Source organism: Argiope bruennichi, chromosome 9 (assembly GCF_947563725.1).
Source record: "Argiope bruennichi chromosome 9, qqArgBrue1.1, whole genome shotgun sequence".
Taxonomy (NCBI): domain Eukaryota; kingdom Metazoa; phylum Arthropoda; class Arachnida; order Araneae; family Araneidae; genus Argiope; species Argiope bruennichi.
Genome location: NC_079159.1, coordinates 19,556,223 through 19,573,427, shown reverse-complemented (window position 1 = coordinate 19,573,427; position 17,205 = coordinate 19,556,223). Strand labels below are relative to the sequence as shown.

The following is a 17,205-nucleotide window of genomic DNA, read 5'->3' as shown; positions in this document are numbered from 1 at the left end:
AATATTTAAACCTGTTTCTTTGAATGCAATGCAATTTAGATAATTTTCTTGTGAAATCCTACCCTTTCAAGCAAAACATGCAGCAAAAAAACATTAATAATTTATTATTAAAATGTAAATGATATTTATGGAAAGTTTGCAACAGTCTTGATAAATTTCAATCTAATTTAGTTGTTATAAAGAAACGTCTTAAAATTTCGTTATCAAAAATGATTTTCGTATATTTTTTGTTTATTCTAGATTTCTAAAAAAATTATAGTTAATAATGAAATTTCTTGTAGAGAAATTGTAAGAGATTTATTTGGCTTAAAGCACTTATTTTATCCAGCTGCTACTCTGTTAAATTGTATATATTCAGATAAAATCAAAATTGAGCATAAAATCAAATCTCTTTTTTTCATTATAACAAAACATTTTTCCTTTGTGTTAAATGAGAAACATTTGACCTGTCCAAACTGCGCAAACACTATTATATTGTTAAAAATAGCATTTTAAATTCAGTGTATATAATTACTGAATTTATATATTATTATTATTATTATATAATAATATATTATTTACTTCTAATACATGATTTATACATATATATTACGCAAAAAGCGTCAACAATTCAATACATCCTTAGAATAGTTAGAGGTAAATTTCATACACAACTGAAGATACTGTTATTCGTTTTTACCATTTTTATAATTCGTGTAAGATAGTTTTTTTTGTTCACTATCTGCATTTAGCGAGCAACTCGGTTGTTAACATTAATGATTGTTAAATTATTCAAATAAAATTTTTATACAATTTACACTTGATGGCATTCTTAACGAATAACTTTGAAGTTTAATTTTCTACAGATATATAACACGTACTATTTCTCTTCCTTTAATTAATGAATAGAAAAATAGTTTTTAGAACTTTTAGAAGCTACAGTTTTCATCCTGCAATCGGTATTCCAGACAGATGGAGAGAGAGAGAGTATTCTCGAGAGTGACTCTATTTAGCTCTCTTTTTCTTAATTTTATATTGATATGGTAGTTACAACAATCGAGAAGGATCAAAGAATTTTGCCTTCTAATAGATTAAGTTCTTCTATGAGATGAGATTAGCTCTTCTATTTTCTAGAGAGTTATTTTTGTTCGCCAAAAACCAGATTCCTTGACCTGACATCCATTTAGCATCCATTGATATTTTTCACAAATATTTCTTTCTTTGTTTGATATTAACTGCCCAAAAAATAATGTTTCATATCTTGAACTTTATAAATCAAATAAAATATTTAAATGTGCTTTTATCACGGACGATTAAACGATTTGGTCAGACGCTTCTGTTCCATTTTGATAACAAATTCGCATCCTAATAGAGATAGTTCTACTATGAGACTAGATTAGCTCTTGTATCTTCTACAGAGTTATGTTTGCTGTTGCCAAAATCGAAGATCCTTGACCTGACATCCATTTAGCATCCATTGATAATTTCCATAAATCTTCCTTCCTTTGTTTCAGATTAACTACCGAGGGAAACAATATTTCAAATCTGTAACTATACAAATCAAATAAAGTATTTAAACGTGACAGACGATTGTCCTAAATTGTATTTTAAAATGCAGTTTGATATTTTTCCCGCGAGAATTTTGGCAATTGCTTTGAAAAGAAAATAATTTCGCATTCTTTGAAATTATACATGAATAGAATTACATAGTTCAATATAATGACAGTTTGACAATCTTTTTATAATTATTAAATATTTAATTACAGTTATGGAAATTGGCACCAAATGAATGTATTCAATATTCTTATTCAATGATCTGACAAATTACATGTCGATAAAAATAAAAATTAAAAATATGATTAAATTATATTAGGAGTCAACGATGCATTAAAATATATAAAGCAACGAAATTGAGTATCACCTAGATAAGCTTTGTTGCAGAATTCTATTTTCATAAGAAAATTCATATCTGGTTATAAAAGACATGTTTTCGTTGAAGGATTTGATAAAAATATACTAAGTAATTATAAATAGTATTAAAATTACGTATTGAATCTTTCTATTTTAGTCATTGTGTTTTCTTAATCAGATGTTGTAGTGCACGAGGCTACATGTTATAGTTGATATCAAATATAGTTTTTTCTGATTCAAAAATGTCTTAAATCCGGCGATTAATGAAAATCGTGAAGTTAGATATTTTTGTCATTACAATATTTACTTAATGTATTCATTGCGCCCAAGAAAGGTATTAGACAAAAGAATTTTTAGTAACATGTCTGTCTATGAACTCAAGTGGACTCGGAGAGCTGTAAGACTTTTGAGTTAGTGAAGGATAACATTATAGCAATACCTTTCTTGGCAGGTTTCTCCGTTATTACTGTATAATAACATAATTCGAAAGTTTCTAATATGAATTCTTCAGTATTTTGAAAATGCTTCGTGCTCTCGAGTTTTATATTAGCACAATGCCCAGATTAATATATCATAAAACATTACTTTTAATTCCTTTTAATAAAAATAGTCTAAAAAAATCTACTTTCGCCATTGTATTGTTTTTCGTTTGTTAAAAGAGAGTATATCTCATGTCCATTGTATGTATTCATTTTATAAAATTTTGGTTATATAACTAGCAATTCTTATTTAGCCGGTGAACTTTTATTATAACTGAATTTTCTCGGTCGAAATATTTCTTTAAACAATTATTCACATCGTTTAGGATACCAGAAATGCCAAATTTTCAAAGTCAAAGCTCGAGATGGCTGACGAGGTAAACAAAACTCAGCATAGAGTTGCCAGAAGAACTTCACCGCTTGCTTGTTTAGTTTATCTTGTTGAAGACAAACACAAGAGGAACATTAAATTAGACTCCAATAATTATTAAAATAATACTCGACTTAAAGAATGTTTCCTTTTCGAATTTAAAGATAAAATGACATTGTTTGGCCTATTGAATTTGAATTAATATAAAGATTACATCAGTAGATAAAAAAACATTTTTTTATAATTCTAAATCAATGGGAAAATAATAATTAAAAAAAATCACTTCTGTTTTCAGTTTTTTTTCTTTAACTAAATATGAATGTACTTCATGCTCAATCTATGTCTTTAGATTATATCCACTAACAAATCGATTAAAGCAGAACAAATTTTCTTCAAACTCAATCCTGTCACGTCAGACAAACTAATTACATAACACAAGACGCAGAGCCATCAAATTTAGTATATATATAGTTTTGAGAATGAAAATATCCATCTTGAATTATGTTCGCTATTATATGAAATTTTTATTAAAATTTTAGTTAATCAAAAATTAAAATAGAATTTGTTATATTTTCAGATAACTCGAAATTTCTAAACACAAAACTGATGTTACCGCAACTGAAGATTAAAATAAAAATGTTTTTTAAAATGATACCTTTTTAATTGCAGTGCAAAGTTTTGATACCTTCTAGTACTTATTTTAAAATATGTTTTTGGTGATTTTTTTATGAAAAAATTTCATTATTCATTACATTTTTTTCTTTCAATGTTTAATCATGTATGCCTTTTCATTGTTGAAGGCTAACGTTGAATAATTCTGTTTGCTATCTATGCAGTTTATACGAGAAATTATGAAATGAAATTACATTAGTGATAACGAGAATGGGCCCATTATAGAAACTATAAAAACCTTAAGTATTACCAAAATACTACCAAATCTCTAGGTAGTTTATACAAATTGAAGTTACATTAGTGATAAAGACAATGTCACTAATAAAAGTAAAAATATTAACAGTAAAAGCATTGAATAAGACCATTACTCAAATACTTAAGATTTTAATGGGACCTGTGATGTAATAAGATTCGATTCCTTTGTAATAGTTTAGGCGAAATGAAAAGAATAATGTAATATTATTAAAAAAATGTGTAATACCTGTCAGAATATGATTCTAAAAATTCTTTGAAGGAATGATGAATATCAAATTATGTAAAAGAGATTTACTTAAATGAAATGAAGGAAATCAGAATTCCTGTCGAACAAACTAGTTACCAATAGTGACTAATAAACGAAAAAGGTTAAAAGAAATTAAAAAAATTATTATGAAGTGTCTCTCAAAAGTCTATTATTAAATCTTATTATTTTTTAAATCTTTGTTAATATTATTAAATCTTGAATATTTTTAAATCGTTCTAAATGCTCTATTGTAATTAAAACTTGACTTCAGTTAAATATTGAATTTATTTATCCTTTTTTCTGGCATTTCACGAATCCTTCTAATGTAATTGAGGTAATTTAATATAGTTACTGATGATTGTTTCAAGAATGCAGTAAAGATATGAATTTCGATAATTTTTAGAAATTTATCTTCTGTAAACTTATAATCAGAGAATCATCACCAAAAATGTTAGTTAAGTAAAGTTAAAGTTAGTTCTCCTACAATAAAAATGTCAAGTTAAAAATTAAATTAAAAAATTGAAAAAATTAAATTCAACAATTGAAGAAAAATTAAAATAGTAAGAAAAATTCAATACAAAAATTTGTCAGAGAGACAAATTCATACATGGTTTCCGCAATCTTTATTTCATCTATAATAAATTCCATGCTTGTTTACTAAAGTTGGTATAAATATTGTTCTGTTAAAAAAGCAAACAAACTACAGTAACAGTATTAAAAGCAAAACAATTAAAGCAGTTTTTATAAGATAATAATACACTTTTAGAGTAAGTCTTGAAAACTTTTATGAAAGAGTAAACGTAAAATAATAAATCAAAAACAAAATACATATTCATCGACATTGTTTATTGGTACATATTTAATTTATGCAAGAAAAATGTTCATAAAATATATGAATTTCTATTTAACCAACAGGTTACAGTATTTTTAATTAAGAACTCAAGAGAAAAAATATTATAATGTTACTTGCTTATTAAAATAATCGATTATTAGAGAAGCATTCTCAAATTTAATTATAATTGGATCAACTCCACTCCATAGCAGAGATGGTCGTAACTTAAATCAAGGCGGGGTGTCCCAATACGCCTCCATAACCATAGCCAAGATTTCCATAAGCCCCATATGGAAGTCCATATCCATCGTATCTGAGCCCGTATCCATTCAATCCATAGCCGTAGATGGGATATCCGGCACCCGATGCATAATTCCTATATTGGAAGTTTCCTCTAGCATCAACGGTACCGTATCTTCCCACTACACCTCCAACACCGTTTCCGGCTTCTTGCTTGTACTGGTGGCTGAAGAGATTATTGACGGCATATCCGTAATCATAAGGTTGTGCAGGAAGAAAAGACTGAAAATAAAGATTAATTTGATATTGGGAAAGCATCTTTTAATTTAAATTATGGTAGGCATTAACTAACATAATAATTATATTATTTTTATGATGTTAATCTGAAAAATGTAGCGATGAAATTTATTCAATTAGAATAAAATGAAAAAAAAAAATGAATTTCCAAAAAAGTGGAAAAAATCATACAGAAATTGCGAAATAAAACTACATATAGAAATTATTTGGGATCAAGACACAAGAACAACGTGTTTCGATGAATATATTTGTTGCCTCATTTTAGTCAATTTGTTACACCATTATATTTTTAGTGATAATTTAGTTAAATCATCCTGTATTAATTCAGTTATCCAAATGATTTCATTATCTTTTAGATAACAATATATTATCTAAACAATACTGAAATGGTAACTTTTTAGTTTAAGTTAAAGTTATTTAAGTTAAAAAACGGTAATAATGCAAACAAAACATATCGTTTTATCTTAACTTGGTATATAAAAACGAATCTAAGAAAGAAAATGGACTGATTATTTCGTAACGAAGGAAATAAGCTATTTATTCCTTAATAATTTAGGATAATGTGTTAAGGAATTTTGGCAAGTATGTGTATATTTTATTTTGTCATTTTTTGATAAAGTTATTCTAAGTAAAAATGAAAGAAGCAAAAGCCGATAAATTATGAGTCAGTAAAAAACTTTCAACAATATAAAACATTAAAATGCAAAACTCATATTATGACTTGAGTGAGAATATTTTATTTCACTTCTTGGTCTCTGCAATTGAAATTTTTTATATCTGACATCTTAAATATAAATATTTATACTTTTCACTCTCAGAAAAATAAAGATATTACATGGTAAAAAAATTCTAACTATATCTAAAAAACTTCAATTCTTTCATAATGTGAATTCTATTACGGTAATTCATATTATGATGGAAATAAGAAAAATCTTTGAAACTCATTGGCACAAAAGTTCAGACAGTGAAGTTAAAGGAATGGTACATATGTTTATCAGATTGTTCAAATTTTTAGAAAAGAGGTACTCACTCCTTGTACTAGACACAAAGCAATGCAAGCGAAGACGGCAAGACGAAACATCTAAAAACATGAAAAGATTAAATGTGAAACATTTTATATCTGACTAAATACATATAACAAAATTTGTCTAATAATTTAAGAAAAGTATCAAAATTAACAACAAATGCAAAAGTAAAATTCTGACAGAAATAGATTTCAATATTAAAATAAAAGCTGAACTGGAAAAAAGATGTTAAAAAAATTAGAATGCTTTATTTCATCAAAATCTAAAATTTTTCTAAGAGAGTTTTTATTTTTAGTTTCGGAGCGGCTTATAAATGGCTTTTAATTACAAATGTATCACTTTTAACCGATTTGTAATTTTAGGTGCCTGAAACATATTGCATGACTATTGAAGTAAAGGGAATACAATTTTAGGGCCATATAAATAAATAGAATTAAAAAAATTCCCATTTCCAACAAATCTGCAATTTTTCAAAGAAAGTGTAGAATATAGCATCTTTCATTAAAAACTGATTCATTAATATTATCACATTATATTTAAAAGCATTTTGCAGTAGAAGTTTACAGTAAAAAAAATTATAATTTAGTATTTCTGTTAATAGCATGTTCAAGAGCTTAGACAAAAATAATCCGTAAATTAATCAGTAAGAAACCATTTAAATATATTCAATAAACAGATTCCACAGGTTTTTTTTCTCATAATTTAACCTATATTTGAGAAGGTAATACACCTTTAATATTCCTTTAAGTACTGTAAGACTATAGAATACTTTAAGACATTTTAATTTTAAGTGCATAATGGAACATTTTTTTGAAATACATAATGAATTTCATTTATCTGATAGCTATTTAATTATTTAAATCATAGAATTAATAGAAAAAATAATTAATTAAAGGCTTTTTTAGGAATATAGAAGATTTAAAACGAAGACATACCTAAAAAGCTGGTGATGAAATTTCTGCTATTCATAATGCACTATCTTTTTTGCAAGCTCTTATATAAGAAAGTCGAAATAAATAAGGCATTTCAAACCTGAGAAACACTAAAAATTGCATTTTAAGAAACGACTAGTAAGAAAATTGTAATTTTTATCCAATATTGCAATTTTATTAAGAACTATAAATTTCGGTTTTTCAAACATAACATTGGGATACCGAACACTGCATTCCATTAGATTTTTAATGAAAGCTCTATGAAAATAACTCCATTTGTTTTTAACAATTGTTGTTTGAAACGAATTAAGTATTTTTAGATTAAAAAAATAATCGAAATTACACCACTAAAAATTATATTTTAAAAATAATCGGAAAGAAAATTGGAAATTTTTATCCAGGATCGCCATTTACTAGGAACTATAAATTTCTGTTTCTCAAATACCTTTGAAAATGCCGAATTTGAAAAGAATAAGTCATTTTTTTGTTAAAAATTAATAGAAACTCGTACTTCTTCATTATCAGAGAAATTAGAAAAGAAAATAATAAATCACTCACCTTTAATTAATTTATGGTGTTTTGCAGCTGAAGCGAGCTTTCAAACTGAAGCTTCACGCTTTGAGCTTGTCTTTTTATACTCATAAGTGTCACTGAGGCGTTGAAAAGTATTTTGACGCAATCAAATATCTAAATATTAGAAATTTAAATTCGTAATCATGATGTCAGAAATGAGTTGAAGACAGATGTTTATTACAGATTAAAATAATTTGCACTTGAAATAAAAAATGATTAAATTTGACAGAAAAGTGTGTTTTGCATACAAGATAATACAATTTAAAAACTAAGATATCAGATTTATATCTCTTTTGACATCTGAAAGTATCGATATTAGAAGCAGATACAAAGTATGTGCATGAATAACGTTGTATAACGACGCTGTTTAAACTCAAATACAAAATTTGTATATACATTATGCACTAAACGTTTCTCTAAATATTTTGCTTTAAATTTCAATATTTGTTAAACTTGTTTCTTTGAATAAAATGCAATTTAGATAAATTTCTTGTGAAATCCTACCCTTTCAAGCAAAACATGCAGCAAAAAAACATTAATAATTTATTATTAAAATTTAAATGATATTTATGGAAATTTGGCAACAGTCTTGAGAAATTTCAATCTAATTTAGTTGTTATAAAGAAACGTCTTAAAATTTCGTTATTAAAAATGATTTTCGTATATTTTTTGTTTATTCTAGATTTCCAAAAAAATTATAGTTAATAATGAAATTTCTTGTAGAGAAATTGTAAGAGATTTATTTGGCTTAAAGCACTTATTTTATCCAGCTGCTACTCTGTTAAATTGTATATATTCAGATGAAATCGAAATTGAGCATAAAATTAAATCTCTTTTTTTTATTGTAACAAAACATTTTTCCTTTGTGTTAAAGGAGAAACATTTGACCTGTCCAAACTGCGCAAACACTATTATATTGTTAAAAATAGCATTTTAAATTCAGTGTATATAATTACTGAATTTATATATTATTATTATTATTATATAATAATATATTATTTACTTCTAATACATGATTTATACATATATATTACGCAAAAAGCGTCAACAATTCAATACATCCTAGGAACTAGCAAGAGATAAACTTCATACACAACTGAAGATACTGTTATTCGTTTTTACCATTTTTATAATTCGTGTAAGATAGTTTTTTTTGTTCACTATCTGCATTTAGCGAGCAACTAGGTTGTTAACATTAATGATTGTTAAATTATTCAAATAAAATTTTTATACAATTTACTCTTGATGGCATTCTTAACGAATGACTTTGAAGTTTAATTTTCGACAGATATATAACACGTACTATTTCTCTTCCTTTAATTAATGAATAGAAAAATAGTTTTTAGAACTTTTAGAAGCTACAGTTTTCATCCTGCAATCGGTATTCCAGACAGATGGAGAGAGAGAGAGTATTCTCGAGAGTGACTCTATTTAGCTCTCTTTATCTTAATTTTATATTGATATGGTAGTTACAACAATCGAGAAGGATCAAAGAATTTTGCCTTCTAATAGATTAAGTTCTTCTATGAGATGAGATTAGCTCTTCTATTTTCTAGAGAGTTATTTTTGCTGTCGCCAAAAACAAGATTCCTTGACCTGACATCCATTTAGCATCCATTGATAATTTTCACAAATATTTCTTTCTTTGTTTGATATTAACTGCCCAAGAAAATATTCTTTGAAATCGTCAACTTTATAAATCAAATAAAATATTTAAATGTGCGGACGATTAAACGATTTGATCAGATCCTTCTGTTTCATTTTGATAACGAATTCGCATCCTAATAGAGATAGTTCTACTATGAGACTAGATTAGCTCTTGTATCTTCTACAGAGTTATGTTTGCTGTTGCCAAAATCGAAGATCCTTGACCTGACATCCATTTAGCATCCATTGATAATTTCCATAAATCTTCCTTCCTTTGTTTCAGATTAACTACCGAGGGAAACAATATTTCTAATCTGTAACTATATAAATCAAATAAAGTATTTAAATGTGACAGACGATTTTTCTTTGTTTTATTTTAAAATGCATTTTGATATTTTTTTTTCAGCGAGAATTTTGGCCATTGCATTGGTATTGCAAAGATAATAATTTCCAATTCTTTTGAATTATGCATGAATAGAACTGAATAGTTTAATATAATGACAGTTTGACAATCTTCTTATAATTATTAAATATTTAATTACAATTATGGAAATTTGCACTAAATGAATGTATTCATTATTTTTATTCAATGATTTGACAACGTACATATCGATAAAAATAAGAATTTATAATATGATTAAATTATATTAGGAGTCAACGATGCATTAAAATATATAAAGCAGCGAAATTGTATATCACCTAAAATGACCTTATTAGAACGGATAAGCTTTGTTGCAGAATTCTATTTTCATAAGAACATTCATATCTGGTCATAAAAGACATGTTCTCGTTGAAGGAGTTGATAAAAATATAATAAGTAATTATAAATAGTATTAAAATTACTTATTGAATCTTTCTATATTAGTCATTGTGTTTTCTGAATCAGAGATTGAAATGCACGAGGCTACATGTATAGTTGATATCAAAGATAGTTTTTTCTGATTCAAAAATGTCTTAAATCCGGCAATTCATGAAAATCGTGAAGTTAGATATTTTTTTCATTGCAATATTTTCTAAGTGTGTTCATTTCGCCCAAGAAAGGTATAAGACAAAAGAATTTTCAGTAACATGTCTGTGTATGTACTCAACTGGACGTGGAGAGCTGTAAGACTTTGGAGTTAGCGAAGTATAACATTATAACAAAACATTTCTTGGCAAGTTTCTCAGTTATTACTGCATAATTCGAAACTTTCTTATATAAATTCTTCAGTATTTTAAAAATGATTTGGGCTCTTGAGTTTTATATTAGAATAATGCCCAGATTAATATACCATAAAATATTTAAAATATTCCTTTTAATTCGTAGCTAATACAAATAGTCGTAAAAAACCTACTTTCGCCCGTGTATTGTTTTTCTTTTGTTAAAAGAGATTACATCTCGTGTCCACTGCATAAATTCATTTTTCGATGTATTGGTTATGATTACTAATTCTTATATAGCCGGTGAACATCTGTTATAACATCGGTAAGGATACCAGCATTGCCAAATTTTCAAAGTCAAAGCTCGAGATGGCTGACGAGGTAAACAAAACTCAGCATAGATTTGCCAGAAGAACTGTGCCGCTTGCTTTTTTAGTTTATTTTGTTGACGACAAACTCAAGAGTTACATTAAATTAGGCTTCAATAATTATTAAAATAATACTCGACTTAACGAATTTTTCCATTCCGAATTTAAAGATAAAATGAAATTCTTTGGCCTATTGAATTTGAATCAGTATAATGATTACATCAGTATATAACAAAAAATTTCTTTTATGATTCTAAATCAACGAAAAAATAATAATCATAAAAAAATCACTTCTGTTTTCTAGTTTTTTTTCATCAACTAAATATGAATGCATTTCATGCCCAATCTATGTCTTTCTGTTTAGATTATATCCACTAGCAAATCTAATAAAGCAGAATAACTTTTCTTCAAACTCAATCCTGTCAAGTCAGACAAACTAATTACATAACACAAGACGCAGAACCATCAAATTTAGTATAAATATACTTTTGAGAATGAAAATATCCATCTTGAATAATGTTAGCTATTATATGAAATTTTTTTTTAGAATTTTAGTTAATCATCAATTAAAATAGGATTTGTTATGTTTCCAGATAACTCGAAATTTCTAAACACAAAATTGATGTTACCGCAACTGAAAATTAAAATTAAAATGTTTTTTAAATGATACCTTTTTAATTGCAGTGCAAAGTTTTGCTACCATCTAGTATTTATTTTAAAATATGTTTTTGGTGATTTTTTATGAAAAGATTTCATTTTTACATTACATTTTTTCCCCTTTGAACGTTTAATCATGTATGCTTTTTCATTGTTGAAAGTTAACGTTGAAAGATTTCGTCTACTATCTATGCCGTTTATACGAGGAATTAGAAAATGAAGTTACATTAGTGATAACGACAATGTACAGTTTGAATTAGATCATTACCCAAATACTGAAAATTTTATTGGGACAGTGATGCAAAACGACTCGACACCTTTATACCAGTTCATGTACACAATAAAAAGAATAGGTGTAATATTATTAAATATCATTTGTACAATGTCTGTCAGAATATGATTCTTAAAATTCTTTGCAGAAATGATGAACATCAAATCATGTAAAAGGAAATTAAAATTCTTGGCGAACAAACTAGTTGCCAATAGAGAACTAATAAAGGAAAAGTGTTAAAAGAAATTTAAATCTATTATAAAGTGTCTCTCAAAAGTCTCTTTCAATCACTACACTGTCATTAATGTTTAAATCATTCTAAATACACTTTTGTAATTAAAATATTACTTCGGTTACATATTGAACTTCATTTTCCTATTGTCCGATCCTTCACGTATCTTTCTAATGAAAATGTAACAACTTCATATCTTTAATTGTTTCAATAATGCAATAAAGATACGAATTTCAATAATTCTTTGAAATCAATCATCTGTAAATTTATAATCAGAGAATCATCACCAAAGATGTTAAATAAATAAAGTTACAGTTACTTCTCATGCAACAAAAGTGCTTAAATAAAAAATTAAATTCAACATTTGAAAAATTAAAATGTAAAGTTTAAAAAAATAATCCAAAAATTCGTCAGAGATAAAATATTTTATGGTTTCGGCAATCTTGATTTCATCTATAATAAAATCCACTTTTGTATTCTAAAATGGGCATAAATACTGTTACATAAAAAAAAAACAGAAAGATCATCGAAAAAAAAGCCGAAACAATTAAAACAGTTTTTATAAGTTAATACCATATTTTTAGACTAATCTTGAAAATTTTTGTGAAAGATTAAATGAAAAATAATAAAACAAAACAAAATAATATTCATAGAAATTATTTATTGGTACATATTTTATTTATTCAAGAAAAAAATTCATAAAATATTTGAATATCTATTTAATTAATAGATTACAATATTTTTGGTTAAGAAATCAAGAGAAAAATGTTTTTATAGTACTGGCATATTGAAAAAAAAAATCATTTATGAGAGCAGCATTCCCTAATTTAATTATAATCAGACCAAGCTACTGCATAGCATTTAAAATAAGGCGGGGTATCCCAATGCGCCTCCATAACCGTATCCAAGATTTCCATAAACTCCATATGGATGTCCATATCCATCGTATCTGAGCCCGTATCCATTTAATCCATAGCCGTAGATGGGATATCCGGCACCCGATGCATAATTCCTATATTGGAAGTTTCCTCTAGCATCAACGGTACCGTAGCTTCCCACTACACCTCCAACGCCGTTTCCGGCTTCTTGTTTGTACTGGTGGCTGAAAGGATTCCTGACGGCATATCCGTAATCATAAGGTTGTGCAGGAAGAAAAGACTGAAAATAAAGATTCAATAATATAGAAAAAAACGTTTTTGGATTTAAATTAGTATCGGCGTTAACCAACATATTATTAATATTATGTTTTAGGAATTCGATTCAATATAATCATGGAACGTATTTAATTTGGGTAAGATAAAATATAAATTTCTACAAAAGAGGAAGAAGTAAGTCGTAAATGCATAAGTAAATAATAAAGAAAAAGCATTTTTATTCAGGATACAAAAATAACGTGAGTCGATTAAAATATTTGTAGCTTTCGTTGTCTAACTTGTTAACCTATCATATTTTTAGTGATATTTTAGTTACATCTTCCTACACTAATTTAGATACCTAAGGGATTTCATGATTTTTTAGTTGAAAGCAAAAATCAATATAAAAGATTAAAAACAGTAATAATGCATTCAAAAGATATTATGGCTTTGTTTAAATTTGGTATATAAAAGAAAAAAAAAACCCGAAAATACACAGAATATTTTGTATAAAGTGGAATCATTTATTTATTCCTTAATATTTCTGACAATGTGTTATAAGATTTTAACGAAACATATGTGTATAATGGATCTTCCTATTTTTACATGAAATTTATTCTAAGTAAAATTTAAAGAAAAGAGTTTAAGAACAAGGACTCAGTAAAAATATTTCAATAGTATAAACCATGAAAAAAGAAAACAATTATCATGGATTGAGTGATTATTACAATTTTCTTTATTTGCCAGTGACTATTATGTAAATTTAGTATGTTTCCACACGACGTGTTTCAGCTATTTTTATTCTTTGAAAAATATGGTTATTACATGAAAAACAAATTTTTAAATACATCTAATAAGCTTGTAGCTTTTTCATAATGTGTAATTTTTCTATATTGTAGTTAATATTATGATGGAAGTAAGAAAAAGCTACAAAATTGGGCAAGACACGTGATGGCATAAAAGTTCAGGTAGTGAAGATAAAATGATGGTGTCTGTGTTTATTAGAATGTTCAGACTTTTAGAAAAGAAAGAGGTACTCACTCCTTGCACTAGATACAGAGCAATGCAAGCGAAGACGACAAGGCGAAACATCTATAATCATAAATAGATATTGAGAAATAATTGATAAATGACAAAATGTTCAGAACAATAATTTATCTTTTTTAATTATTCTTATAATTTAAAAAAAGTTTTAAAATTAAATAAACAAAACGATTTATTAAAAACAAATGATAATTAACGATAAACAAAACAAAAAAATAACGATAAACGATAAACAAAATGGTGTAAAAGCGAAACAAAAATTGATTTGAAATTCTAAATAAAACCAGTGAAAAAAATCAAATTGGAATGTTTTATTTTATAAAAATTTAAAATTTCTCCAAGAGAATATTTATTCTTAATTTAGGAGTGCCTTAAAAATGGTTTTATTTCCAAACACTCTTTACACCGATTCTTAATTTTGGGTTCCATAAAATAAAGAGACAGCCATTAAAATAAAGAGAATATAGGGTAATTTAAAAAAAAGTAGGAAAAAAATTGAGAAATACAGAACATTTATAATGAAAACGTAATCAGATTCTAGAAATAAAATTCCTGATATTTGTAGCAAAGCCTTTTTGCATTTTTTGAACTTAAGAAAATCAAAATAAATAAGGTATTGTGAAAATGAGAAACACTAAAAATTACATTTTAAGAAATTAGCAGAAAGAAAATTGTAAATTTTTATCCAGGATCGTTATTTACTAGAAATTATAAATTTCTGTTTCTCAAATACCAAACTTTGGAAATGCCGAAATTGAAAATCCAATGGTATATTACAATGCTTGTTTGAAAAGAATGAGATAATTTTGGGTTAAAAATTAAATAGAAAGTCATACTTTTTCTTTATCAGAGAAATTAGAAAATATCATGTTACTCACTTTTAATTAGTTTATCGTGTTTTGCAGCTGAATGGAGCTTTCAAACTGAAGCTGCATTCTTTTAGTGAGCCATTTTATACTCATAAGTTTCATTCAGATTTTGAAAACTATTTTTATGCAATTAAATATCCAAATATTAGAAATTTAAATTCGTAATCATGATATCAGAAATAAATTATAGAAAGATGTTTATTATCGATAAAAAAATGGCTCTATAAACAAAAGAAAGTGAATAAATCATACAGAAAAGTGTGTTTGATTTACAAGATAATAAGATTTAAATTTAAATCGATAATCTCTAAACGATTTAAATCTCGTTCGACATTTGGAATTATTGATCTTTGAGATATATACGAAGAATATACACGAGTAAGATTATGTAGAAACGTTGTTCAAAGTCAAATGCATAATTTATATATAAATCATTCACTAATTTTTTTCTGAATATTTTTTTAAAATATTGATATTTGTTTTGGTTTCTTTGAAAAAAAGGCAGTTTAGATAATTTTATTGTGAAATTCTAACCTTGCAAGCAACGCATGCAGAGAACAATAATAACTACTTATTAAAATTTAATTAATATTTGAAGAAATTTAGCAAGAATTTTGATAAATTTCGATGAATCTCTAACAAATTTAGTTATTATGAAAAAAAGCTTTTAAATTTCTTTATTATAAAGGAATTTCTTTGACTTCGAATTCTCCAAAAAATTCTTATGAATAATAAAATTCCTGATCGAGAAATTATAAGATACTGAATTAGCTTGAATGGTTTATCTTATTACTCTGATAGTTTATTAAATTATATTTATTCTGAAAGGTTCGAATTGAGACATACAAATAAATTCCTTACTTTCCAATACAATGAAACAATTTTCGTCGCTGCTAAATGAGAAATATTTGATCATTTGAGATTACACCGAACGGTATTACATTAATAAAGATAGCATTTGAAATTTACTTTTGTATTTTCTTCTACTTATGAATTTTTATTTAGATTATGAAAAAAATAAAGTTATAAATATTTAAAGTTTATATAAAGTTTTAGTTCATTTCCTCCTTGGGGCTAGGAGAAAAACTTCATACACATGAAAAATACCATTAATCATATTTCCAGTCTTTAAGTTCCGAGTATGATAGTTTATTGTTCACTGTCTGATTTTAGAGAGCAATTGGTTGTCAACATTTACGGTAGCTGAATTTTCTAAAAAAAATTTTTATGCAGTTTCACTCTTAATAACTACCTTAACGAAAATTTTTAAATATAAATTTTTATATACATATAACACATACCCACTGTATCAGAACATTTAATTAACAAATAGAAGAATAGTTTTTAGAACTTTTGTATAAACAACAGTTTTCACCTTGCTATCAGTAATTCAGAGATTGAGAGAAAGTATTCTCGAGATTGACTCTCTTTAGCTCTTTTTTTCTTGGTTTTATATTAATATAGTAACTATAAAAATCCAAAAGGATCAACGAATTTCGTATCTTAATAGAGATAGATCTACTATGAAACGAGATTAGCTCTTGTATTTTCTAGATAATTTATTTTTTATGATGCCAAAATGGAGGATGATTGACAAAATATCCATTTAACATTCATTAATGATTTCAATAAAATTTTCTTCCTTTGTTTGAAATTAACTGCCTAGTGAAACCGTATTTTCGAATATGTAACTATATAAATCAAATAAAATATTTAAATGTGTCTTTATCACAGACGATTTCCCACTTTTTTTTATTTTGAAATCGATTTTGATATTTTCAGCGAGAATTTTGGCAGTTGCTTTGAAAAGTAAACGATTATATATTTTTTGAAATTATACTTAAATAGAACTAAATAGTTTATTATAATGCTAGTTTGACAATCGTCTTTCAATTATTAAATATTTAATTACAGTTAAGGTGATTGGTAACAAATGAATGTAGGCAATATCTTATACAGATATTTGACAATGAGCGGGTATATAAATATATTTGAAACATGATAAACATTTTACTTGGACGTCAGCGATATA

The 17,205-nt window shown here is 26.2% G+C and overlaps 2 protein-coding genes across 2 annotated transcripts; both read right to left on the bottom strand.

Annotated features, from left to right (window-relative positions):
• Positions 1–4,771: 4,771 nt before the first annotated feature.
• On the bottom strand, positions 4,772–7,835 carry LOC129984826 (glycine-rich protein-like). The gene is made up of 3 exons (XM_056094787.1): positions 7,798–7,835; positions 6,313–6,363; positions 4,772–5,267 (listed from the first exon to the last, which is right to left on the bottom strand). The coding sequence occupies exons 2-3, from the start codon at positions 6,361–6,363 to the stop codon at positions 4,971–4,973; spliced, it is 348 nt and encodes a 115-aa protein (XP_055950762.1). The 5' UTR covers positions 7,798–7,835; the 3' UTR covers positions 4,772–4,970.
• A 5,050-nt stretch (positions 7,836–12,885) lies between these two features.
• Positions 12,886–15,214, bottom strand: LOC129984827 (glycine-rich protein-like). Its single transcript, XM_056094788.1, has 3 exons — positions 15,183–15,214; positions 14,302–14,352; positions 12,886–13,285 (listed from the first exon to the last, which is right to left on the bottom strand). The coding sequence occupies exons 2-3, from the start codon at positions 14,350–14,352 to the stop codon at positions 12,989–12,991; spliced, it is 348 nt and encodes a 115-aa protein (XP_055950763.1). The 5' UTR covers positions 15,183–15,214; the 3' UTR covers positions 12,886–12,988.
• Between the last annotated feature and the right edge of the window lie 1,991 nt (positions 15,215–17,205).

What these genes read in the sequence shown, in the direction of transcription:
- LOC129984827 (XM_056094788.1), bottom strand. Translation starts at nt 14,352, where the DNA reads ATGTTTCGCCTTGTCGTCTTCGCTTGCATTGCTCTGTATCTAGTGCAA. An exon ending in CTCTGTATCTAGTGCAAGGA is followed by an intron (nt 13,286 to 14,301) that starts GTGAGTACCTCT and finishes CTTTATTTTCAG; the next exon opens with TCTTTTCTTCCTGCACAACC.
- LOC129984826 (XM_056094787.1), bottom strand. Translation starts at nt 6,363, where the DNA reads ATGTTTCGTCTTGCCGTCTTCGCTTGCATTGCTTTGTGTCTAGTACAA. An exon ending in CTTTGTGTCTAGTACAAGGA is followed by an intron (nt 5,268 to 6,312) that starts GTGAGTACCTCT and finishes CTTTATTTTCAG; the next exon opens with TCTTTTCTTCCTGCACAACC.